We start from the raw sequence: 24,080 nt of genomic DNA on the forward strand, positions 1-24,080 counted from the left end.
TAACATAAAACGTGCTCCGCCTGGCGGCCGCTAGGAGGGTACGCTAATCGAAAACTTGGCATAATGCAATACAGTAAGCCGTTAGTACTGGCTCGAGTATCCGAACTGCTGACATGATAGTACCAACACAGCAGCTTTTTTTTTTCTCTGCCTGCTCATGGATACAGCTGCGGACATATAACAAGACGAAAATAGCTACACACACACAAATACGCGAGGCCTTGCGCGAGTGCGTTTGTTGAGTCCATGTGGAGAAAGAAAACAAAGCAGTGTGCAGGGGCGTTATTGTTCATTTCCCCTATCCCCCTAGCTGACAGAGTCCCATTATCTAAAAGCGACCGTCCACCCGGAAAGACGTGTAGTCGATTTTTTTTTTTTCGGCAGCAGTGAAGAGAAATCAGGGCTGAGAGCCTACATGTTGCGCCGCCGGGGTGGGGGGTCTGTATGCGCTGCAGGAAATCTAGAAATCTGAGTTTACCGTAGGAACTTCGTCCAGCGTACTTGTATACACGTGACGATAAAAAGTTATAATTTCTGAAAATGAAGTGGCATCATGTTTGAGTTGTAACTGCTACATTTTGATAGTTTTCAAACGCAATTTAGTGACTTTTCAAAAATGGTTTACTGTGTATGATCGTACACGGCAAAGATATTTTTGAAACCGTACCATTTTCCGTGTTTGAATGTGTTTGTGCGCGTGCGTGGGGGGATTTATACCCCTGTCACACGGCAACTTTAGTGATACTTTCACGAAGCGCACTCCCCATGAACGAATGGCACTTTCATTGCGTTGTCACATGGCAAAAAGAGGTGCTATTTGGAAATGATGATAGTGACGATGGGTGTTGCAGGTAGTGACGATCGGTGCTGCAGCACATTGTGAAAATTAGTTTGTTTTCGCAAATATTTGCAAAATATGTCATAGCAGATGTAATTGCTTTCGCGTCTAATCGCATGCTGTTATCTAAGAAAACATCACGAGCCTGAGATTAGCAATATCTCTGCTACACGGGCGTTTCAAATACCTTCCAACCGAGTGTCATTCGAGTCGGATGTCGCCTTGTGCAGCTGCACGAACTATTCAATGGCATTTGGCTGACATACTATCAAGTCAATGGAGCTCCGCGAAGGCATTCGAGATTTTGGAATGCCTTCGAGTCACGAACACGGCCCGCACTGACGTCGCCATCCCTTCGCTCCGCCAATAACACAGGGCGACTGCACACCAGTACTCCTTTTTACAGCGCTGTATGCAAACAGCTATGTTTGTTCGCGTGAGGTAAAACGAGAGCTACGCTTTTGTTTTATTAATCCTATTTGTGTACCTGTTGTTCCTTTGCTTGTTTATGCAGCGCGACAACTTTGTAGAAACCACCGATGTGATCGCGCGCCTCGGAAACATTCGGTGGCCGGATTGCTGACATCGCGTAGGACCGACGCTTCTAATTGTCCCTGCTTTCTCCGATGTGATATTCAATTTTGAATCGCTTTATCCTGAAGTACGTTCGATGGCGAAATAAAACGTCCTTATTCCTAATCCACAAGCGACGCCGGTGACTGCTGCTGGCTGCCCAAGAGCGCGGCAGTCTGGGTCCGACCAGAGCTTTCCTTTCATTGCATGTGCATCCTGCACTGTGAAAATAGTCGATATTAGGTCACCGTTGTGAAAACTTCATTTGTTGGCCATTTGCATTCCCCAAAACGTGAATTCGCGTTCGACGGTTGCGGAAATTGCACACACGAAACCTGCGGAATCGTTAGACCTATCGCGGAAAGGGGTCGTCGTCACTGGCAGAGCGAGAGTAGCTCTATTCAGGTATGTACATTATATTTAGTTGCTCATTACCAAAAAAAAGTTCGCACTAAGAACCAGAATAAAAAATAAAACTTTATTTACAGCGGAGCACGGCTGCTGAGACTACACACTCGCCGATATCACAAAACGATATCACAAAAGCAGGAACGTTGCCTCGTGTGGCAACAAAATGCAGTTCCAATGAATGGATGGAAATGCTATGCTAAGGCCACAGTAGGGAGAAACCTGACGCGATTGTAATGAGTACTTATTAGCTCTTGCCAGCTATGTCCCGCAGTCTCCAGTGGAAGTTTCGCAGCCAGTGTTTCCTTTTCGTTTTTCGAACCTTGGTGGTGGTAGTAGTTTATTTGACAATAAAAAGTGAACGAAAAGAATGTTGCCGGCTGCGGCCCTAAGCGCTTTCGGGATTTTTATCATACACGGATGCGCGGGCGGAAAAAAAGAAAATCAGCATTACTTGCAACGTATCTCAACGTCACAGACTACCTCTCCGCAGCTACTGACCCAACGACTTGAACGCAATATGTTTGTACCATTCTGATATGCCTTATTCTGCCCATTTTCTCTTATTTACTGTTACCATATCAGCTGTCTCTTAGAATTCTACATAGCACTGGCAGTGTGTGAGTAAAAAATAAAAACACTCGCCATGCTTCGAAATCTCGGGTTGATGTTTCACTGCTGGTGTTTTTCCTGTAATTGCGAAATGAACGTTTGTATGGTGAACGGGAATCAATAGCACACAAGCTACGCGCCACGCGCCTTTGACGGCAGAAAAGGCTGTGACAACACGCATGGCAACAACCCTTTGAAACCAAGAGGTCATCTACTATTCCGCTGCATCCATTTCGACATCATCCATAGTTTTACGAAGGCCATAGCCCATAGATGTCTTGTGGCCCTTTGTTATGGATGCCAGTGGAACCTACGAAGCTTTATTTTGTAATATTGCTTGCCGTGGCTGCCGCTGCTAGTCATCAAAATATTTGTCAGGGTCGTGAGAAAAGAATAACTATAAAACAACGTGTACAACTCTGGAAAAAATGGAAACAAAATATAATTTCTGTAAATGTCACAGATATAGAGACTTCGTGTTCAGGAAAGTAAAAACAGCGCTAAATTCTACACAAAACACACAGAAAGACGGACAGGACGGGCGCTGACTCCAACTGAACACAATGTCACATCAACTAGCCCCGCAAAAGGTCACATTCGAAATAGTGCCTCCTAAAAAAGAATCGCCAGGTACCACGGCAGGGCCGCCAAGGGGTGGGTAGGGACGAAAGAAGCAGTACCCGTGTGCCAAACACGTTCGAGCGCGGTCGTCATTGTCATGGCGTTTATCCCCCTCCGTGACTAACCGCCTCCTTCTGCCACAACGCGAGGGAGAGGAGGTCAAGGTAACGCAGAGAGGAGGACCAGACCGTCTCGAAGGAGCGCTTTTTCGCTTCCACGGACAAGTGGAGCCGCCCTGGTGGTTCAACTAACGTCTTGTCCAAGATGGCCGCCGTGGTACCCCCGCCTTAAGGATCAGGTAGCATGGTCGTGCCGGAGAGGGGATGAGGAAGGTCGGAGACGAGGTTTAAGGGAAAGACAAGAAGAAGAACTTTATACAAGGGAATTTACATATATACAAACAGCAACAGGGAGAACTCTCAGAAAGTCTCGCAAACAAGGAGCAAAGCTACATGACGATGAGCTCAGATGGTCAGGAGCTACTCGGCCGTCCAAGGCGCCGAGTTTTATATCCTTCCTTGTCCCTGGGCTCCCTAGATGGGAGCGGGCTTGTCGGGAAAGGAGGGTCCTGAAAGTTCACTGTGGCACCCACACACACACACACTCAATAGGGAACACGTCCCCGTCACGTGTTGGGAGAGAAGGATGCACTCTGCGTCGCGCAGATTCTGGAATGCTCTCGAACAGCATTCCTGCGCCTTTCATGTGGTCGCACGTGCTCGGGGTAGGGAAAACGGTCGATGACCACTTCTCCCTGGAAGACGGCTGCTGCTGTCAACTTGATGTGCCCCTTGGAATGTCTAGTAATGCGAACCGTGGCAGCTAACTTCTTTCTGTACTGCAGAGCTGGCTGGCCAAATGCGGGGTGGATGACTGACGCCGCTTCCGTGGCTAATTCAGGCGTTGACCCCGCGTGCCTTTCGTGACTCATCGGCATTCCGCTGCAACCGCGCCGATTTTCTTCTCGCGACGAAGGCGAAACGTAACACAAGCAAGAAACGAGGAGGGTGAATAGCACACCGCGGAAAGTAACTGGTCGATTTCTTGCGCTCGCCGTAATCACTTTTTGTACTAGAGGAACGCGGCGCCCAAGCCAGCGGCAAACGGTCCAGAGCTGTCGGCCAGTTATCTCGCTTATCGTGACGTCAACCACCCAGCTCTGAAGTTTCGGTTCATGGCGCCCACAGATTGTGACATTGATCATAAGAAGCCATGGAGAGTGCTTATCGGGTCCCGCGTGTTCCCTTGGTGTGTTTTATCGGGATAAGAGAACTCAAGAAAAAGGGCGGATCGTCGATCAGAACGGTTTATGGCCACGCCACTTTCTACGGGACTACTGCTGAAGCTCGCCGAATTCAGAGCGCTCACCATGCAGGTCGCATCCCTGTTCGCCGTGACCATCTTTGCCCTCGCTGTGTCTTCCAAAGGTGAGGTTCCTGCTTTTTGGGGCCGTTCGCTGACAGGCGGCGAAATTGCTTACTTACAGCGGCTATGAGGGTTAATGGTAAGGGGCTCGCTAGGGAGTGTACACGATTAAATCCAACAGGAAATGCAAGTAATGGCCAATAAGGAGGTCGCTCAAGCCCCGAGGTTATCACGTTCCCGTTCCAGCAGAAGAAAAACTCCCAGCATTAATTTGTTGCTTTCCCTTGATGCCTGATTCATCAGATCTTTCTAAATAACCGACAAGCACCTGTAGCCTGTAAGCATGTGTAAAGAGGCTCTGAAACGCCTTCTGAGGAGATTACGTAAACTCGCTCGGTCAGTGCATTTTGTAGTCATCAACACATGATCCAAATAATGCATTTCTACACGCAGCAGAGGTCTCACAATCATAACCGAAAGTTGACGAGCCCTTTTTCGCAACTTTTTCATCTATTCTGAGAAAAAACAGCGCATGCAGCCAATGCACGAGAACAAGGAGGACACACAACTGCGCTGAATAACGACTTTATATCGAAAGGCAGCAAACCCGCGCACCTTATATACGTTACCGAGGGGATGCGAAGGGAGTGATGCGCAGTTGTGCGTCCTCCTTCTTCTCGTCCTTTGTCTGCAAGTGCTGTTCTTTTCTAAGAATGTACCTCACCAAACTCGCCAAGCAACAGACCTTTCTTTTTCATCCTGGAGCCAACCTATACTTCAAGCTGCTGCCTATTGCGGTTAAGAGATGACTGTAAAATTCTTCCAAAGTATGGCCGCGACAAATCAGCCGCGTCGCTCCGGCGGGTCAGGAAGATCCGCACTCCGGGGAATTCACGCGCGCGTCGGTGATGGGCCGGTGGAGGAGCGCCGACCTTTCAGCGAGCAAAAATTACAGTAGAAAGGCGCGAAGACGATGAAATTAGAATTTTGTCTAAATATAACTTTTCTTCTACACACCGCATTAAAAAATTTTGGCTAGAAGATATAAGTTGGAGCACCGTACTTTAAGATCAGGCATAACACAACATTGTTGAAAGTAGTAAGGTGGAAAGTTGGGCGAGTTGAATCTTATTCATGATGAAGTAAGCGCTCGTGTTGTGTCTTCTCTCCTACTTAGTCCTCGTTTTTGGCGCTAAACTTCATCATGATTGTTGAAACCCCATTCACTTCGTCATCTAGCATCATCAGCCTGTCTGCGTCCACTGCAGGCCTGTGATAAACCTCACCACTCAACCTTGTCCTTTACCAGCTGCGGTCACCTTATCCCCGCTAACTTCTTTATCTCCTCCGCCCAAGCTAACTTTCGGCCGCCAACTGCTACACTTTCCTTCTCTTGGTATCCAGTGTGTTACCCTTTGCGACCAGCCTTACCTCGCCTTCACATTGCATGCCCTACATAAGCCCATTTCTTCTTGATTTCCACTAAAATGTCATTAATCCGTGTTTGTTCTCTGATCGCTTCTTCTTAACTCGCTGCGTTGTCCTCAGTTTAAGTCGAACCGTTTTCGTTAGCCTGCACGTTTCAACGCTGTATGCAAGCACCGGTAAGATACAGCTGTTATATACTTTTCGCTTTAAGGATATTGGTAAACTTCCATTCATGATCTAAGTGATGCCGCCAAATGCACTCCATCACAATCTTATTCTTCTAATTATTTCCGTCTCGTGATCCGGATCTGCGGTCACTACCTGTCCTAAGCATGGGTTTTCCATAACGACTCCGAGAGCATCGCTCCCAATTGTAAACTGCTGTTCTCCTGCGAAACGGTGGAACCTTACTTTGGTATTCCGGAAATTAATTTTTACGGAACCCCTCTGATGCACTGCCTGTCTAAGTCATGAATCATGATTTGCAATTCATCCCCTGAGTGACAGAGCAAGGCAATGTCATCAGCAAATCGCAGATTGGTAAGGTATTCTCCATTAAATCTTCTTCCCAAGTGTTCCCAATCGAGGCCGTTGAATACTACTCGTATACACATGGACTAGCGATGTGCGCAACATAAAAGCTATACCTGCACCGAGAGTAGCATAAACAGCACAGTTCAAACAACATGAAGCGCGAGTTATGAGTTGAGCCCGCGAACGAGTTCGACTTCAACCACGAATAGGGCACGTCACGCGCGTTTCATCAAATCTACGCCTGCAGAGCCTAGCAGAGCCAGCAGCGAGAAGGGCGGGGCTAAGACAACGCAAAGCAAGGATTTTGTATCCCGCGAGCGAACGAATCCATCTACAACTATGCCGAAAGGCATTAACTCCGAAGAAACACTGCAGTCGCTCGCACTTCACACCAAATCCTCCGAAAAAAAAAACGTGACTGACAACTGAAGCGTGGCACTCGTATCTTAAAGACAGGGATCCAGCTCATTATCAATGCTTTCCCGGCCGATCCCATGCAGCCAAACCTTTCGGCTAGCCGCATTGCTTTTTGCGGACTGAATGACGAAAAACCTTTCCCACTGCCTCCTCGGCTGTTTCACCCGCAAGCTTAACAAAAGCTCGGCGTCGCCGCAGCGCGTAGATACCTTTAAAGCTGCGGAAACGATCCCGCTAAAACTGTGTTGCACCAAAAGGAAGCGAAGCGTGGTTTCTACCACCGATAATGGCGCCGACGTCTGCTGCGGAGCCAAAAAGCCCGCGCTAACACATGACCACAGTGCCTCACCCAATGAGAGGCTCGATTATCTGGGGACGCGCAAGGAGAGGAGGAGTGTCGGAAAGTTCAAAGCTTTTCGCTACGTTTGCTTCAATCATCAGAGATGCAGACCGCCGCTTCAGGAAGAAGGGGGAAGGTTTCAAAAATTGTCTCCGTCCGCATTCCGTCGTGAGGAGCCACTCGGATGGTACCTTCCCCCACCGGATAGAGCAGTCGCGAAGGCTAGCTGACGGGGAAGAGTTGGAAAGGAGGTTGGGAGACGGCCTTGGATGGTCAGATTGGCCGTACTCAGCAGACTGTAAAAATAGAGGGGGAGCTGGCACTGTACAGCAGATATGGGGTCTTTCCAATAGGTCTCGCTGTGTCTGCACACTCTTAATGGTACGCCTACTCGGCTGGCACACACGTCCATGCCACTCCAGCATATTATCCTGGTATTGTTCCAAAAAATAGACCCACGCACCGCAACTCTCGGTACGGTTCATCTGAGTGCCCAAAATTCTTCCAAACTGCTCAGTTAAGCAAACAGCTTCATTCACGCTAGGATTGTCTGCGTATTAAGACGCCAGATCATCTGCATCTCTGAGCTCACTATCTAGGATACGGAAACCTCGAGTGGCACCATGCAGAATACTGATACGTAGCGGTTCCAAGTAGAGTGCGAACAGACAGACACTCTTGTTTGACAAATTAAATTATGAACGCGGGCTGTGAAAGAGAGCCTTCACAATCAAGCGGGTAGAGCAATTACTGTAGAAAAGCGGTATTCCTTCGTAGACAACTGAAACAACACTAAAGTGTCCTAAACGTCACAACAGAAACTTGTGCCGTGCACTACCAAAGGCTTTTGCAATGACAATTTAAAGCATTGCCAGTTCCAGAGAGTTGCTGCAAAACTGTACAACTGCTCAGGCAATATGTGGGTTAGTTTAAAAGGAACGGCCCCTCAAATATTATGTCTGATGATGTCCAGTGGCAACCGACAATGCAAACTGCAGCTGTCTCGGCAAAACGTTTCCAAAAATCTTATAGTCCACTTTAGATATCGGCGTTCCTTCTTGGTGCATAAAGGTGAATGTCCTGTATGCGTTGCCGTACGAGTGCATGCTAATGGGTACGTGTGCCATTACAAAGAAGAAATACAAATGAACAAATTAATTATTTCCCCTTAAAAGCACATAAGTAGTCTAAAATTTCCGTCGTAACTTTTTCCCTGCCACGCGATAATCATCCGAAAATATCGCCGCATGTAGCCCAGGCTTTTTAAGCTCTCCCTCTCTCCTCCTCTGTTTCCTGAATAGGGCTCGAACGCGCGCCGTTTCTTTGAGGTCTAAGAAAAAGCAGGACCAGAGCTGCGAGCTGCGACACACTCGCGGTAACTTTCCAGTCCGTTCGAGATATCTGTGTTCCGCATCCTCCGGCGGGCAGATCGAAAACGCATTGAGAATCATTATGCAAACCCGAGTGAAAAGCCTAGGGCCCGGCGCCAACTATTAGTGAACAAAAAATAATTATTGCTAAAGAAGGTTACTCAGCGAAAAGAAAAAACGAAATGAAAAAGCAAATTCTTGGTGCACCATGTCTGGCAAGCAAGAAAGCAGGAGGGTGAATAGCACACCGCGGAAAGTAACTGGTCGATTTCTAGCGATCTTCTGTTCACTACCCCCCCCCCCTTCCTTCGCTTTGTTCTACCTGCTTGCGCCCGCCGTACTACCTTTTGGACTAGAGGGAAGCTGCGCCCAAGCTGCAAACGTTCCAGAGCTATCGGACAGCTATTTCGCTTATCGTGACGTCAGCCACTCAGCTCTGAAGTTTCGGTTCATGGCGCCCACAGATTGTGACATTGCTCATAAGAAGCCATGGAGAGTGCTTATCAGGTCCCATGTGTTCCCTTGGTGCGTTTTATCGGGATAACAGAACTAAAGAAAAAGATCGGATCGTTGATCAGAGCGCCTTATGGCCACGCCACTTTATACAGGGCTACTGTTGAAGCTGGCAGAATTCAGAGCGCTCACCATGCAGGGCGCATCCCTGTGCGGCGTGACAATCTTTGCCCTCGTTGTGTCGTCCAAAGGTGAGGTTCCTGCTTTTTGGGGCCGTTCGCTGACAGACGGCGAAATTGCTTACTTACAGCGGCTATGAGGGTTAATGGTAAGGGGCTCGCTAGGAAGTGTACACGATTAAATCCAACAGGAAATGCAAGTAATGGCCAATAAGGAGGTCGCTCAAGGCCAGAGGTTATCACGTTCCCGTTCCAGCAGAAGAAAAACTCCCAGCATTAATTTGTTGCTTTCCCTTGATGCCTCATTCATCAGATCTTTCTAAATAACCGACAAGCACCTGTAGCCTGTAAGCATGTGTAAAGAGGCTCTGAAACGCCTTCTGAGGAGATTACGTAAACTCGCTCTGTCAGTGCATTTTGTTGTCATCAACACGTGATCCAAATAATGCATTTCTACACGCAGCAGAGGTCTCACAATCATAACCGAAAGTTGACGAGCCCTTTTTCGCAACTTTTTATCTATTCTGAGAAAAACAGCGCATGCAGCCAATGCACGAGAACAAGGAGGACACACAAATCCGCTGAATAACGACTTCATATCGAAAGGCAGCCGATCCGCGCACCTTATATGCGTTACCGAAGGGATGCGAAGGGAGTGATGCGCAGTTGTGTGTCGTCCTTGTTCTCGTCCTTTGTCTGCAAGCGCTGTTCTTTTCTCAGGATGTGCCTCAACCAACTCTCCCAGCAACAGACCTTTCTTTTTCATCCTGGCGCCAACCTACATTTCACGCGGCTGCCTATGCCGGTTAAGAGATGACTGTTAAATTCTTCCAAACTATGGCCGCGACAAATCAGCCGCGTCGCTCCGGCGGGTCAGGAAGATACGCGCTCCGGGGAATTCCCGCGCGCGTCGGCGATAGGGCCGGTGGAGGAGCGCCGACCTTTCCGCGAGCAAAAATTACAGTAGAAAGGCGGGAAGACGGTGAAATTCTAACTTTGTCAAAATATAACTTTTCTTCTACACACCGCATTAAGAAATTTTGGCTAGAAGATATAAGTTGGAGCACCGTACTTTAAGATCAGGCAGAACACAACATTGTTGAAAGCCCCATTCACTTCGTCATCTAGCATCGTGAGCCTGTCTGCGTCCACTGCAGGCCTGTGATATACCTTTCCAATTAACCCTGTCCTGTTCGAGCTGCGGTCACCTTGTCCCCGCTAACTTCTTTATCTTATCCGCCCAGCTAACTTTCTGCCCCCCCCCCCCCCTGCTACTCTTTCGTTCTCTTGGTATCCAGTTCGTTACCCTTAGCGACCAGTGGTTACCTAGACTTCACATTACATGCCCTACATAAGCCGATTTCTTCTTGATTTTCACTAAAATGTTATAATCAGTGTTTGTCTTCTGATCCATTCTTCTTAAATCGCTGCGTTGTCCTCAGTTTAAGCCGAACCGCTTTCGTTAGCCTGCAGGTTTCAACACCATATGTAAGCACCGGCAAGATACAGCCGTTATATACGTTTCTCTATAAGGATATTGGTAAACTTCCATTCATGATCTGAGTGATCTGGCCAAATGTGCTCCATCACAATCTGATTATTCTAGTTATTTCCGTCTCATGATCAGGATCTGTGGTCACTACCTGTCCTATGCAAGTGTGTTCCATAACCACTCCGAGAGCATCGCTACCAATTGTAAGCTGTTGTTCTTCTGCGAGACGGTTGAACATTACTTTGGTATTCCGCATATTAATTTTAAGGAACCACTGTTCTGCTCTGCCTGTCTAATTCAATGATCATGTTTTGCAGTTCATGTTCTGAGTGACTTAGCAAGGCAATGTCATTAGCGAATCGCAGATTACTTAGATATTCTTCCTTAACTCTTATACCCAACTGTTCCCATTTCAGGCCCCGGAATACTTCTTTATACAAGCGGTGAATAGCATTGGCGAGATCGCGTCTTTCTGCCTCACGCTGTTCCTTATTCGAGTTCTACTGCTGCCTTTATGGAGGACTAAGGTATCTGTACAGCCGTTATAGATATCTTCCAGTATTTTTATATACGGTACTTCTACGCCCTGATACTGCAATGCCTGCATGACCGCTAAGTTTTGGACTGAGCCAAATGATTTATCGTAGTCTATGAGGACTGTATATATAGGGTTTGGTTATATTCTGTTCATTTCTCTATAACCTGATTAACAGTGTAAGTATGATCTGTCATCGAGTATCCTTTAAGAAAGCCATTCTGATAATTTGGTTCATTAAATCCTGCAGTTCTCGCGACTCTATTAGCGATTACCTTGGTAAATACCATATACAGAACGAAGAGCAAGATGATCGGTATGTAATATTTTAAGTCCTTGACATCACCTTTCTTATGAGTTAAGATTATTATTATAGTGTTCGTCGAAACCTCTGGCAAGCTTGAGGTCATCAGGCGTTGCGTATACAGCGTTAATAGTTTTTCTGGCACACTGTCCCTATCATCCTTCAGCACATCCTTTAGCTCATATACACCAGCAGCTTTCCCCCCTTGTTTTACTCCTAAGGCTATCTTTACTTCCCCGTTCGTTACTGGCGGGGTGTTCAATTGCTATCGCTACTGACTCCCTTATTTACGTCCTGATTGCATTGACTACTATATATTTATGTAGAACTATTCGGCTACTTTAACTATCTTACCCATATTGCTAGTGACATTGTCCTCTTTGTCTCTCAGCGCATACATATTTCTACCCATGCCTAGTTTCCTCTTCACTGCTTTTAGGCTACCTGCGTTCTTTAGAGCATGCTATATTTTCTCCATATTAAACTCCCTTATGACGTTACCTTGCGCGTATTGCTTAGCTTTGATAGCTCTGCCAGTTCTGCAGTTTGTCTGTGAGGTTAAATGTCTTCATGCTTTGATGTTTCTTAATCGAATTTTACATCTTAACTGGATCTTAATTGGAGCTTAATTGGAGATTATCGTTCTTTGCTTGATCATAAAGGCTGTCTTCCGTAGTAAAACCCAAATATCTGTTCTGTAGCGAGATCCTGAACTCCTTTACTTTACCTGTCCCGGCAAACTCCTCGGTGGGCTTCCGCTGCACTAGTTTCTTCCGTTCCCTCTTCAAGTCTAGGCTTATTCGAGATCTTACCATTCTCTGGCGCCTACAGCGCACCTTCCCGAGGGCCTTCACATCCTGCACGATGCCAGGGTGAGCGTACAATATGAAGTCTGTTTCATTTTTAGTCTCAGCATTGGGGCTCTTCCACGTCCTCTTACGGTTTTCTCGTTTGGGAAAGGAGGTATTCATGACTCGTAAATGATTCCTCTCTGCGAACTCTATTAATAAATCCCGCCCACTACTTCTAGAGCCTCTGCCATGGTCGACCATTTCCTGGTCGAAGGCCTGCTTCTTGCCTATCTTGGCATTGAAGCCACCCATCAGTACAGTGTACTTTGTTTTTACTTTGCTTATTTCCGATACCACGTCTTCAGAGAAGCTTTCGATGACCTGGTCACTATGCCTGGGTGTAGCCGCTTAGGCCTGTAGCATTTTAAGTTTTTACCTCTTTTTAAGCTTAATTAAAATAACTGCCACCCTCTCGTCAATACCATAGAGCTCATCTATGTTGCGCGCCATATTCGTATTGATGAAGAATCCCCCACCTAGTACTCGTATGTCGGCTAATCCACGGGAGCCTAGTTTGTGCCCGCCCTTGCGGTCCTTCTAACCTCACTAAGCCCTATGACATCCCGTTAAATGCCAGCTAGTTCTTGTGACAGCACAGCTAGGATAACCTCACTAGATAATTATTTAGCCTTACAAACTGCTACGTTCAGTGTCCAATGGCGGCCTGTCCGGAGCCAGAGATTCTTAGCACCCACCGCTGGGTCACAAGTCTGACTGCTCCCTTGATCAGTTGCTCCACAGCCGCTGCGGGACTTAGGGTCGAGTTTTGGTTGGCAAGTTCGTGTTGGAGGTTGTGGTCAAGGATTACACCAGAGTAGCCAAATCCTCTTCTGGTGAGAAACTGTGTTGTTAGTTCTGGTCACCTAGATAATGCCGCATCTATGGCTGGTGATGCAATACCATCGACAGGCGTTTTAGCAGATTTTAACAGACTAACAGTTTTTACAGACTAACAGATGCTTGAAGGATCTGAAATCTTACACAGTGGGTGGCACAAAAAGCTGCCAAATGCTAACCACCTGTATGTTTGTTTATATTTTTTGCTATGCATTTAACGCCAGCAGTTACTGCACTACATCCCAAAGCAGTAGAACATTAGTTGAGACCATTCCTTTAAGTCAGTAACTCTCATACTAGATCCTTCAGAATTCTTCGGTTATGCAAAATGTTTCTGAGTGCGCTGAGCACCTAAATATAAGCATCCCGAACCTTTCATTTATGATTATGGCAGACCGTTTCACACTAGAGCAAGCCATCACTAATAACTCTGGCTATTTTTTGAGGTGCCATGCACACGTATGCTTTTCAGCACACTCACGTTAGGCAATATGGGATAGAAGACAACACACGTAGGATTCCTCAGTTCCTTCCGAAAGCGAGCCATGAAACTTGCTCCGCAGCGAGAAAGCGTGTTTACAGTGGTCGCCCCACTGAGCTCACCATGCAGTGACCAAATCTTCGGCCAACAATCAGCTTCCGAAAGTGGTTTCCGCTCTTGTGCTCCCCTGCTAACCAACACCTGAGTGTCGTAATGTGGCCAAAATACGTATGCTAATTATTTTTGTTCATCAAGGCATTGAATATGGTAAACAGCACAGCTGCTGTTTACTATTACATTATGTTAAGTGCAGACACAGAAACCATAAAAGTGCTTATTTCGTGGTAGTTATATTCTCCGCACTTCCTTTGGGAAATCACGAAGGCGAACATCACACTGGGCGTTATCGGGGGCACAAATGTCCAGGACGCGCAGCCGCTCCCTCAAATGCAGCACTGTATCACCAGAGTCAATTAGTGGTTCGATAATGGCACGTGCACCTCGAGCGCCAGGTGCACCCCAGGGCGACGGGACTCTGGCAACCCAAGGGAAAGGGGTCAAAGGCAAAGACAAGCGGAGAGCTGCTCCGTCCTGAGGTGCAATGGAAAAGAGCAGAACGAGAAGGGAACCCCAACGATGAGCATGTAACTTTTCGAGCTCTTCCTCCCCTCCTAACGAACGGTTTAAATGTTTCTCATTTCTTGCATCAAACGAAGTTACGTAAACAGAACAGCCTACTGTCACCAACAATGGGCTAGATCAGTTAGTTTCTACACTGTCTAGTGTCACTCCAATTTGCTTTCGGCTGAAGTATGCCTTGCACACAAGGCCATACATTCATTTATTGGTCGCCCTCTTTGCGCTTGTTCTGAGTGAATAATTTCTCTCTGTCTCACTTATTTGCGGGTCGGGCAATATTATCTTTCATCCTTTTTAGGCTGCTCAACCTATAACCTGTCACAGGTAATTTCACGCTCCACATTTAAAGGAAGCCAACAGTGAAGGAGCGTGTGATTCATGGCTAGGTGGTATAATATGATTTTAAAATATAAAAACTGTACAAGGGACAAGATACAGTCATGCCTTCATTTGTACTGTATTCCATTTCTCCCACAATTCAGTATTTTAAAATCAATCTAGCAGTCGTTGAAGCCGAGGACAGCATCGTGGATTGGCCTGTTTTGTGTTGCTGATTTTCGAGAAAATTAGTGGTGCAGCCACTTTTTATTTCGAACACACTTTGATAAAGATCGGAAGAAATGATAAACAGCTGCCCCCGCTGAGAACCGAAGCCACGACGCCCGTATTTCGTGGCTGGTTCTCTACCAAGTGAGCAACTGCGACGGGCGTCCAACTTGCTACTTTTGAGTGTCTTTGCGTTGACCGTATTCTAACTCTCCCAGGGTTCACCAGCGCCACTCTCGACCATATCGGCGGACGTGGAACGCTCTGTTATACCGCAAGTCCCACATTGAAGGCAACTAATTGATGAATGGTGCAGCTGTGAGAGCCCTCTAATGCGTCAAGCCTGCCAGAACGACGTCATCAGTCACCTGCGTGAAGTAACTTCTTGGTTATTAAGGCGAAAGCCTTTAATGTCTCATCGTTGTAAGCAGCAGTTGTCGACAGAAATGTCGCGCTTTTCAGTTGGTCGAAACGGTCGTGACGTCACTGTGCGCCAAGGGGCCAATTGTACTTTGGCTAGTAACCATGCAACCATTTGAAGGGATCATATAGTGATGCTCCAAGTAAGTGGGACTGAGCTTAGTTCATTGCTTAATTGCCCATTTAGCCTAATTAACTTTTCTAGTCAGGCCATATAAATAAATAAAACCGAATAAGAAATTGGTCCAGCTCGGGAATCGAACCCCGGTCTTCGGAGTGCGAGACGAGCATGCTATCCACTCCGCCATGCCAGCTCGATGGTTTGGAATGAACAAAGGCGCGTCTAGTGAATACGGTGTCTTCGCTCACTGCCATCCTCCTCCCTTTTCTTCCGGCGAGGTTTAGCTGTCCACCGAGACATGAGAGAGAAATACATTTCCTTTCCTCAAAAACCAATTTACTGACGCGCGAGGCGTAGAACCGAATGGACGATGGCGTTCTATGGACTCCCTGGCAGCGTTGCAAGACGCTCTCGCGTTCCACTCTTAGAGGCGAAGCTTAACATCTTAGCCACACATCAGTGACCGCCCTTTAGGTAAAAAAATTGCACCCTCCACCCCCTGAATTTTGACGGGGTGTCCACCGAGATATGTGAGACAGTTACTGCTTAATTTTCTTTCCTCAAATACAATTTTCATTTTCTTCATTACGGGCCATCTTTGTCTTTCTTCTTTCACTCCCACTTCCTCCCTTCCTCTAAGGTGCGGTTCAGGTGTCCACCTAGATGACAGAGAATTACTGCGCCATTTCCTTTCCTCAAAAACCGTTGCGTTCAAACGGCAAGGCATCGCGCCGAACGGGTGGTGGCGTTCCGTGGATTCACTGGCAGCGCTACAACACGCTGTGGCGTTCCACTCCTAAAGGCGAAGCTTAAGCGTCATTAATTAGCAGTTAATTAGTATTCAGGCATTAATCAGTGGTTAATTATTAATTACTCATTTGTGGTCACTTAGTAATTAGTACTCAATTACATGTGACGCCACCAGTGCCACAGAAGCAGTGAAAGTGGTGCGTAAAACGCTTTCGCCTCTACGCACTTCAGACAGTCAAAATGCCCCCTGAATTTTAAAAAATAACGACAAAGTTATGGGCTTGGTTTCACCGAAAAGTAGTATTTATACACCTACACCCAACTGCGCTTATATCACTTCCAATCAGAATGAAGGTGAAGTCTTTAGGCCCCAAACTTTCTGCCGTTCAACAACTTTCGCAGGCTCCGCTGTCGTGCAGCCATTCGACTGGTGCCAGGTGGAGAAAGTGAGAGCATGCTTCGAAATAAACATGGAAGCGCTTGCTGAATCAGTTGACCGACACTATGACCCTGACACCGCCATCGCCATCTTGTGCAGGTAAGTTCATTCCCTAAAAATTCTCCGCAATCGTCACGTCATTAAAGTGGCAGCGCTCTGTACCCTACTACGATATTTTGAGCCACCTCCCATCACCTAGACTTGGCACAGTGAGCGCCGCTGCTTTCTTTTTTCTACAAATCCTTGTCTTAAGAAAACCCTCGCCTAATATCTAATTCCGCTGCAAATTTAACGCATCCGAATGGCTTAAATACCTAAGAACTTTAGCTGAGGGTCTTCTCCGTGGAGATGACAGGTAAAGCATTAGTATACATTCATGACTACGTGGTACTCGTAATTTGACTAGCAGATAATATGTAACTTTTTTATTTTTTCGTGCGGTTTTCATTTTTGTATCAACGGCCATCGTTCGTATAACATTACAAGAGACGAGTTGCAAAACCTATAGATAAGCTTCCCTGTGCGGCAAGAATTCTTGAGCAATGGTACCGGAACTTGTCTACGGGACAATAATTTGGTGCAGTGCTGGGATCTTTAGGGGCCACAGAAATTCACGCGCGGTCACCTGAAGAATGTACCGAGAGGGTGAAAAGACCCCCAACGAGTCGTTAGAAATAAAGTTTTGAATTGAATTGAATCTGAGGAGACTGTGCGGGGTCGCCAGGCCTGGGGAGTCCATTCCACACAGCAAGAGCACAAAGACCCAGCTCCCATCCTTTCCTGCGTAGCTCCTTCTGCATCGCAACAAGAATCTGACCGCAGGCGACATGTCAGCGCTAATCCTAACTTATGGTGGTAAAGGGATACCGCCATGGTGCAGAATTTTCTGCCAGGCAGAGAAGCTGACTTGTGGATTTTTCAACTCATCTAGTCGTCTGCTGGACGATGATGTCGCTTAATGCTTAACAAACAGCCATGTCCTGCACCAAACACGTCGCCCTAGTCTGAGCAAGTTTTCTACTCTCTGCTCGACACCTGGCTCTCTCTCTATTTCCCCTAAGCACCCCTTGCCCTGTAATTCCTTCGGTTAAGGTGAGCACCAAATCGGCTCTCTGCTGTCCACGTCACCTTGTCGCCGGCTTCCTCGTACGTAGTACGCACTGACCGGCCTGCGCGGGGAGTAATTTGGATGCGCCACTGGTTTGAATGGTTCGTGCATTAGAACAAGCGGCATAGAGGGCTTCTTTCGTGACTCCCGTAAATACTTTCAGAGCCAAGACACAGTCCTGCACTGACACCTACGTTACACCGCGCTGTCCCGACGACATGAAGAAGGAGCTGGCTTTACAAGAAGCCACGGCGGCAGCTGTACGTGATACCCTCTGCGCCAACAATGCAGCCCATCTAATAGGTGAGCACCCCTTCCTTCCCTCTATAGCACAGAGCTCTCAATGCGCCGTACAGAAGTATTTATCACATGCAGCAATCCATGAAGCAGGCGTCTAAGAAAATTTTCTGCCTGCTGTTGTAATTTGTCGCCCCAGCGGTGGGAGGAACGCTGCACACTAAGCGTCAACTGTTTTGTTTTCTTTCGGAGCTTCCACATCGTCACCAGAGAAACAGATGGGGCTGTGCGGAAAAAAGGCTATGTCGGTACAGTTTCAAGAACTCTATAAGAATTGTCAGCAGGTATGAGGAAACGCGTATCATTTTTCCGCTGGTGTCATTAGCAGGCGACTGGGTTCTGAGGCAGGGCTACAATAAATCTGTTATGAGTACACTCATTCCGCACAATTTTGCTCGCCACTGCACATGTGAAACCGTGGTAAACGGAAAAATTTATAAGTTGCCGAAATAAACAGTGTTTACTTTAGCTTCAGCATGTCATTCGACTGCTGTTGTCTTCGAGCATTAAGATCAATATTAAAAGTGCATCCGAAACAAACATTCACTAGTAATATTCTCCCGTGATGTAGACGGCGTGTGGTCAGCCCGAGGCCTTTGTCCGCAGGGAGTTTTTTTTTTTGTGTGTGTGTGTATGAATTTGAGCCCGCAGTACTGCACCTCGGCTGTGACAATAACACCAACTGCGTTGTTTGGTCACGAGGGCCAGCACAGCCGTCCATTTTGACCAGCCTCGATATAAAAATGAGATAGAATATTCGATGTAAGCAGCTTCAAGCAACGAAAACAGTGTAAGGGAACATTGAGTGCAGCTCCATCCAATCCTTGCTCTCACTAAATATTTGATATCTGGCTTTTTCTGGGTACGTTGAGGTTTCTTCAATAGTAAAATACGAATTTATTGGCGAGAAAAATAGATTTTCAAACCTTCACGTCAGTCGATTCAAGCCTGTGTCATCCTTCCCGAAAAGAACAAGTTGCCATCGTTTTGAAGTGAATTGAGGTGTAGCTTGTCCTCGGGGATCATGACTCCGGAATCGGTGCTGACACACGCAGTTCAGGTACAGAGGGCAAAACTCATGCCTAGAACAACCGAACTGTGTGTTCCGGAGCTCCCAAAGCCGCTGCGACCAAGAAAGCAAAAAATGACGATGAAATTCTATGAGCTTAACAGCACATGTTTACATCCAGACCATTTTTAACCAAATATTATGGCTAGTTATCGCGTGTTACGCCCGAAACACGCTCAGAGCGTGTTCTAGACATGCGTTTTGCCCTCTGTACTTGCGAAATCAGCCGATTGTCGTGACAGCTGTATTTAGTGTTTTTGTCTTTTTCTTACTTATAATAGCTTCATTTTCGGACGAGTTGCCTCTGTGGTCAGAGCGCGGTGCCTTATCAATATAGAACAACTACTATTTTCAACACTATAGCTAAACAGTCGAATTGGTTATACCTTTTTTAGAGGCAACAGCGCTGGTCGTATGTGTCCTCTTTTTTTTCGTTCCCTTCTTCGCGCTATTGCTAATTAATACTATTGTTCCTGTGTTCGTGCAGCAGGCTGGAACGGCTGAATGGGATCTTGATTTTCATAGAGCGCTCAGATCGCTTCCAGCGTGCCAAGCGATTTGATAAAACCGAGCTACGGCCACCATAAACCGGAAACGCAGAACAACAAGCAAAACTTCGCAACAGCGTCACAAAAGGCGTTTTATTTTATTTATTTTTTTTTGTTCTATGAAAGGAAAAAAATCTGATTTCTTCATATATGCTGCTACGCGAATGCAAAACCGAACCGAAGTGCTTGCCCACCGAGTTCGCATTTGGCCGAACCATGCTTCATGCTTGGGTAAACCTCGAGGAAGATGTTGCGATATCTGTGGGTTTTCAAGGATCTTGCGATGTTTGTGAGTTTTTGCCAAGGTAAATTAAGAAATGGAAGTAAATAGAAGAAATATCCGCGACTGCGATTCTAACCCGCGGTGGTGCGAACAGATAAAGTTCGTTGGCCACTCCGCGAGCGCAGTTTGCTATCGCCGCAGCCGAACACGTGTCTTGTTAAACTGCAACGTACTCACGCGCTGTGCATTCCACATTGTTTTCATCAACTAATACTACTGTCAAACTGGCATTCGCTCTCTGACTTATGCGGTGGTAGTGACAGAGAGGTGTACGCTGCATGCGCTCGGCGTGGACAACGTTGAGAGAGACACACGACACTAAGCAATACGCGTTGGTGTTGACAACATTAATGCAGAAACACGGCACACTGGGGCATAAGCCGCCCGCTTCGTACTATGAGGAGCAGTATGAGCAGGGACTAGGGAGCGCGTGGCAAATAGCCTCAAACCTTCTTTGGGCGATACACGGCACCACTTTCAAGCAATAAGTGGAAAGAGTTCGGTCGTTGTGCATTCTGCCCGCCATCCCATCGCGCGCATTTCTGCAGACGTGGAACATTAGGATCTCCACCTGAACATGATAACGCCTATTTACCGCAGGGTTTCGCAATGCGCGCCCGTGCCCATCCCGCCCGCCGCGCCCGCATGCGACCGTGGAACATGGACACAAGATGCCGATGGTAGTGAAAGTTCCAAAGCACGCAACCGAGCGTTTCACATGCAGTTCGATTTCGCTAGCAAGATACGCTCCATCCAGCTCACCCTCGAGAGAGGAAGAAATGAAAGCACTGCAAGTTTGTTTTATGGTTAATGGGGACTTAACGTCCCAAAGCGACTCAGGTTATGAGGGACGCCGTAGTGAAGGGCTCCGGAAATATCGGCCACCTAAGGTTCTTTAACTTGCACTGACATCGCAGAGTACACGGGCTTCTAGAATTTTGCCTCCATAGAAATTCTACCACCGCGGCCGGGATCCAACCCGCGTCTTTCTGGTCAGCAGCCGAGCGCCGTAACCAGTGAGCCACCGCGGCGGCCGTCAAAGCACTGCAAGTAATTAAGTAACTACTTTTTCGCGGTATCGCCATTAGCATCTGAAGCAAAGCGAAGGCGCACGGAACAGCGAGGTGAAAAATATCTTATTGATGCCTGCCAGTGTGAAAACTTCATTAAGAACACTGAAAAAAGAACACAACCTCGTCAGTATTTACTTGCGCTTTCTTGCAGTGGGTGTTCTGGCAGCGCGGCATGCCACCGGCAGCCTGAATTACGCTCTCCATCCTCAAAGGCAAAGAAGCAAGCACTCACTGAAAGCAGTGTTGAAAGCACCGAAAGCACTCACTGAAAGCAGGCTACTATGACAAGGCAGAAGGCTCTGTACGTGCGCGATGAAAAAGTGTAGCTGCCAAACTTCACAGAACCAGATAACATGTGCAAGATTACGTTGATACACTGAAGAATGCGAGTTCTTTTTGCGACAATGAAATGGATGGAGCGCTGACACAGGGGCGCCCCAGTGATGCTATTTTCTGTGCTTCGATAATCTCTCGGGTAAGTTGATCATGACTATGTCCGATAATATAGCACTGATTTAACAATGGAGCACAGTTCCGACACTTACTGCAGTGAATGGCTAAGTTGCTTCCGGACGAATTTCTAACGTTATTATTGTCCTGGCGTAGCCGGACGTTGAGACAACAGCCTGTTTGTTCAACATACTTTTTACCCCAAGCGAGAGGGATGCAGTAAACAATACAATAAATACAGTCGACGTACGCAGTTTGGTGTTTGATGCCACATGTTTGTTTGACCAAGGAGTAGGGCTTAATCAGCTTCCAAAGCTTGTTAAGCTTATGAGGAGCCTTAAACACAACTCTCACGTCTGCTTCGTGCGCTATCGTTTTCAAGTTGTGGGAGACACTGTGTACGTAAGGTAGCAGAGCAACCTTTTCTTATCACTAGGATCACTTATCACTTATCGTTGTCTTCAGAATCGAAAAGAGCTTTGCGTCTGTCATGGAGTTGTAGCTTGTCATCACCCATAAAAAAAATAATGGTTCGGTTGGTTTGTTTATGGGGTTTAACGTCCCAAAGCGACTCAGGCTATGAGGGACGTCGTAGTGGAGGGCTCCGGAAATTTCGACCACCTGGGGTTCTTTAACGTGCACTGACATCGCACAGTACACGGGCCTCTTGAATTTCTCCTCCAAAGAAATTCAGCCGTCGCATCCGGGATCAAACCCGCGTCTTTCGGGCCAGCAGCCGAGCACCATAACCACTGAGCCACCGCGGCGGCAAAAAAAAATGAATGGCACTTGAATGGCACTTGAGAAAACGGATGGCCAAAAGTATCCATCCCATTTAGTAAGAGCAAGCAAGAACTGAAAGCAGCGTCCTTTATCACTGCGCAAGGGCCCGTTGCCAAACCCTGTGATTATTACGTGTTATCGTGTTCAGGTGCAGACTCAATGTTCTGCGTTTGCAGAAACACGCGCACAGTGAGCGGTGCAGGCAGAATGCACAACGGCCGAACCCTCTGCACTCATTTGGTAAAAGCAACCGCTGCATGTCGCCACAAACAGGCATTCGGGCTATCCGCCAAACGCTCCCGTGCTCATACTCATATTGCTCATGACAGTACATTAGGTAAATTGGCACAGACGATGAAAAATTTGAAGATGCGTATAAATGGTTTCATTTGTCAGCGGAGACCTCAATTGCGCTTTCAAGTGCGTGGCGGTGGTGTACACCGGCTAAAACTGTGCTGTCACACGGTACTTCGTGCTTAGCAATGGTAAACCGCCAATTTTTTTTATCAATTTCGGTGGTTTCGCTGGCACCCACTAAACCCAACTATGGGTTTCTTCTTCACGAGCACATTGTGATGTTTCAAACATGCATGCACTGTGAAATGACTTCCCATAATTTCGCATTCTATTCAAGAATGTAGTGGGCTCTTGTTAATGAAGGAACGACCTGATATTGCCCGCCATGAAATCAGGAAACTGCTTCCAAAGCTTTTGTTATCCTGCAGTCTTATCGACCGTATCCCAGCTTTTGCCACCAACTAGCGCCAGCAGCGCCACCGCATTTTCTTTACGTCACAAGTCGGTGTTAGTGTACATGACCAAAGCGTTACTGGGCTAGACGGTATGCCTGCATGTGTGCGGGCAGGTTACTTCTTCCATTCCTTCACCTTTCGTGCACATACCTTTTATCATGTGTTTCTTTTGAAGCGCAGAGAAAGCAACCATTCCATACGGGTTACAGGGTCAAATTAATTCTCACCTCTCCCTGTTCCCCAACACCCTCCGAAACATGCTCTTGGCATTTTCCTCATGCAAAATCTTCGGCTTACGCTTCATTTTAAACCTTGTATGTCCTTGAAATGTATGTATGCCTGAAAAATCTCTCTCGCTTCTTTTTTTTTTTTGCAGAGCTTGCTTATATCGGGGAGTGTTGGAGTTCAGAAGAGTTCGCGAAATGCTCCGAAAGCCGCCTCGATTTTGACTGGACTGCGGACAGATCGAAGTAGGACCTGCTTTTTTCGCCTTCTTTCTTTGCGCAGGGTTAATTAACACCTGGTCTCGCAGCGGTAGTTTTTTTCTAGTAAGAAGTAATTTATTAAACAATAGAATTCAAATAACAGTGCCACCACAGATCGTCGCCTGACAGCTGGGCTATCGGAACTTTTGTTTCATTGAGAATGTTAATAGGAGTTGCCTCGACTTAACACAAAAACAAAATTCAAATTTCTTTTCGTTACACACAATTCATTGAAGCCAATTAAAAAAGCGCATTTTTGCTTCTTAATTTAAAACAGGGAGAGGATTTTTTTTTTAGATAACTTCGTTCAACTTAAGAGACTAGATGTAGAAGCCAGTTTCTAGATCTACTCCGAAGAGCTTTAGTGACAGACCTCACTGGCAGATATATTCTTCGTGTGGGCACTGAACGCTTTCATTACATCGGAAACTACAGTCAGGCGAGCTGCAATGCAAAATAATTTGCCCACCGCCGTATTATTACAGTTACATTCCTATTAGGCGCTTCGTACAAAAAGGTGTACTCATTAAACATTTTTTTTCCGAGAGTTTAGCTGCACTTATATGTGATATCTTTCTTAGCACTATTCTTGTCCAACGTAGGCTGTTTTTTATTATAGTATATAGTGATAGCATTAAATAATATTTTACAAAACAGTGAAGTGGGTAGCACGTCGTCC

The 24,080-nt window shown here is 46.7% G+C and overlaps 1 protein-coding gene across 3 annotated transcripts in view; it reads left to right on the top strand.

The window, feature by feature from the left end:
- Positions 1-24,080, top strand: part of LOC149344148 (uncharacterized) — a 44,294-nt gene that overhangs the window by 14,553 nt on the left and 5,661 nt on the right. The window contains exons 1-4 of one of the 3 annotated variants that reach the window (XM_089542560.1): positions 4,346-4,479; positions 16,517-16,652; positions 17,825-17,964; positions 23,293-23,386. In XM_089542560.1, coding sequence (XP_089398686.1) covers positions 4,362-4,479; positions 16,517-16,652; positions 17,825-17,964; positions 23,293-23,386 — 488 coding nt within the window. In that variant the 5' untranslated portion in view covers positions 4,346-4,361. Of the gene's footprint in view, positions 1-4,345; positions 4,480-16,516; positions 16,653-17,824; positions 17,965-23,292; positions 23,387-24,080 lie in introns of those variants that run through there. The other 2 variants (XM_089542561.1, XM_089542562.1) reach the window with 2 other exon arrangements.

The sequence above is a fragment of the Amblyomma mixtum genome, chromosome 5 (genome assembly GCF_055824585.1).
Source record: "Amblyomma mixtum isolate Tamu chromosome 5, ASM5582458v1, whole genome shotgun sequence".
Classification (NCBI taxonomy): domain Eukaryota; kingdom Metazoa; phylum Arthropoda; class Arachnida; order Ixodida; family Ixodidae; genus Amblyomma; species Amblyomma mixtum.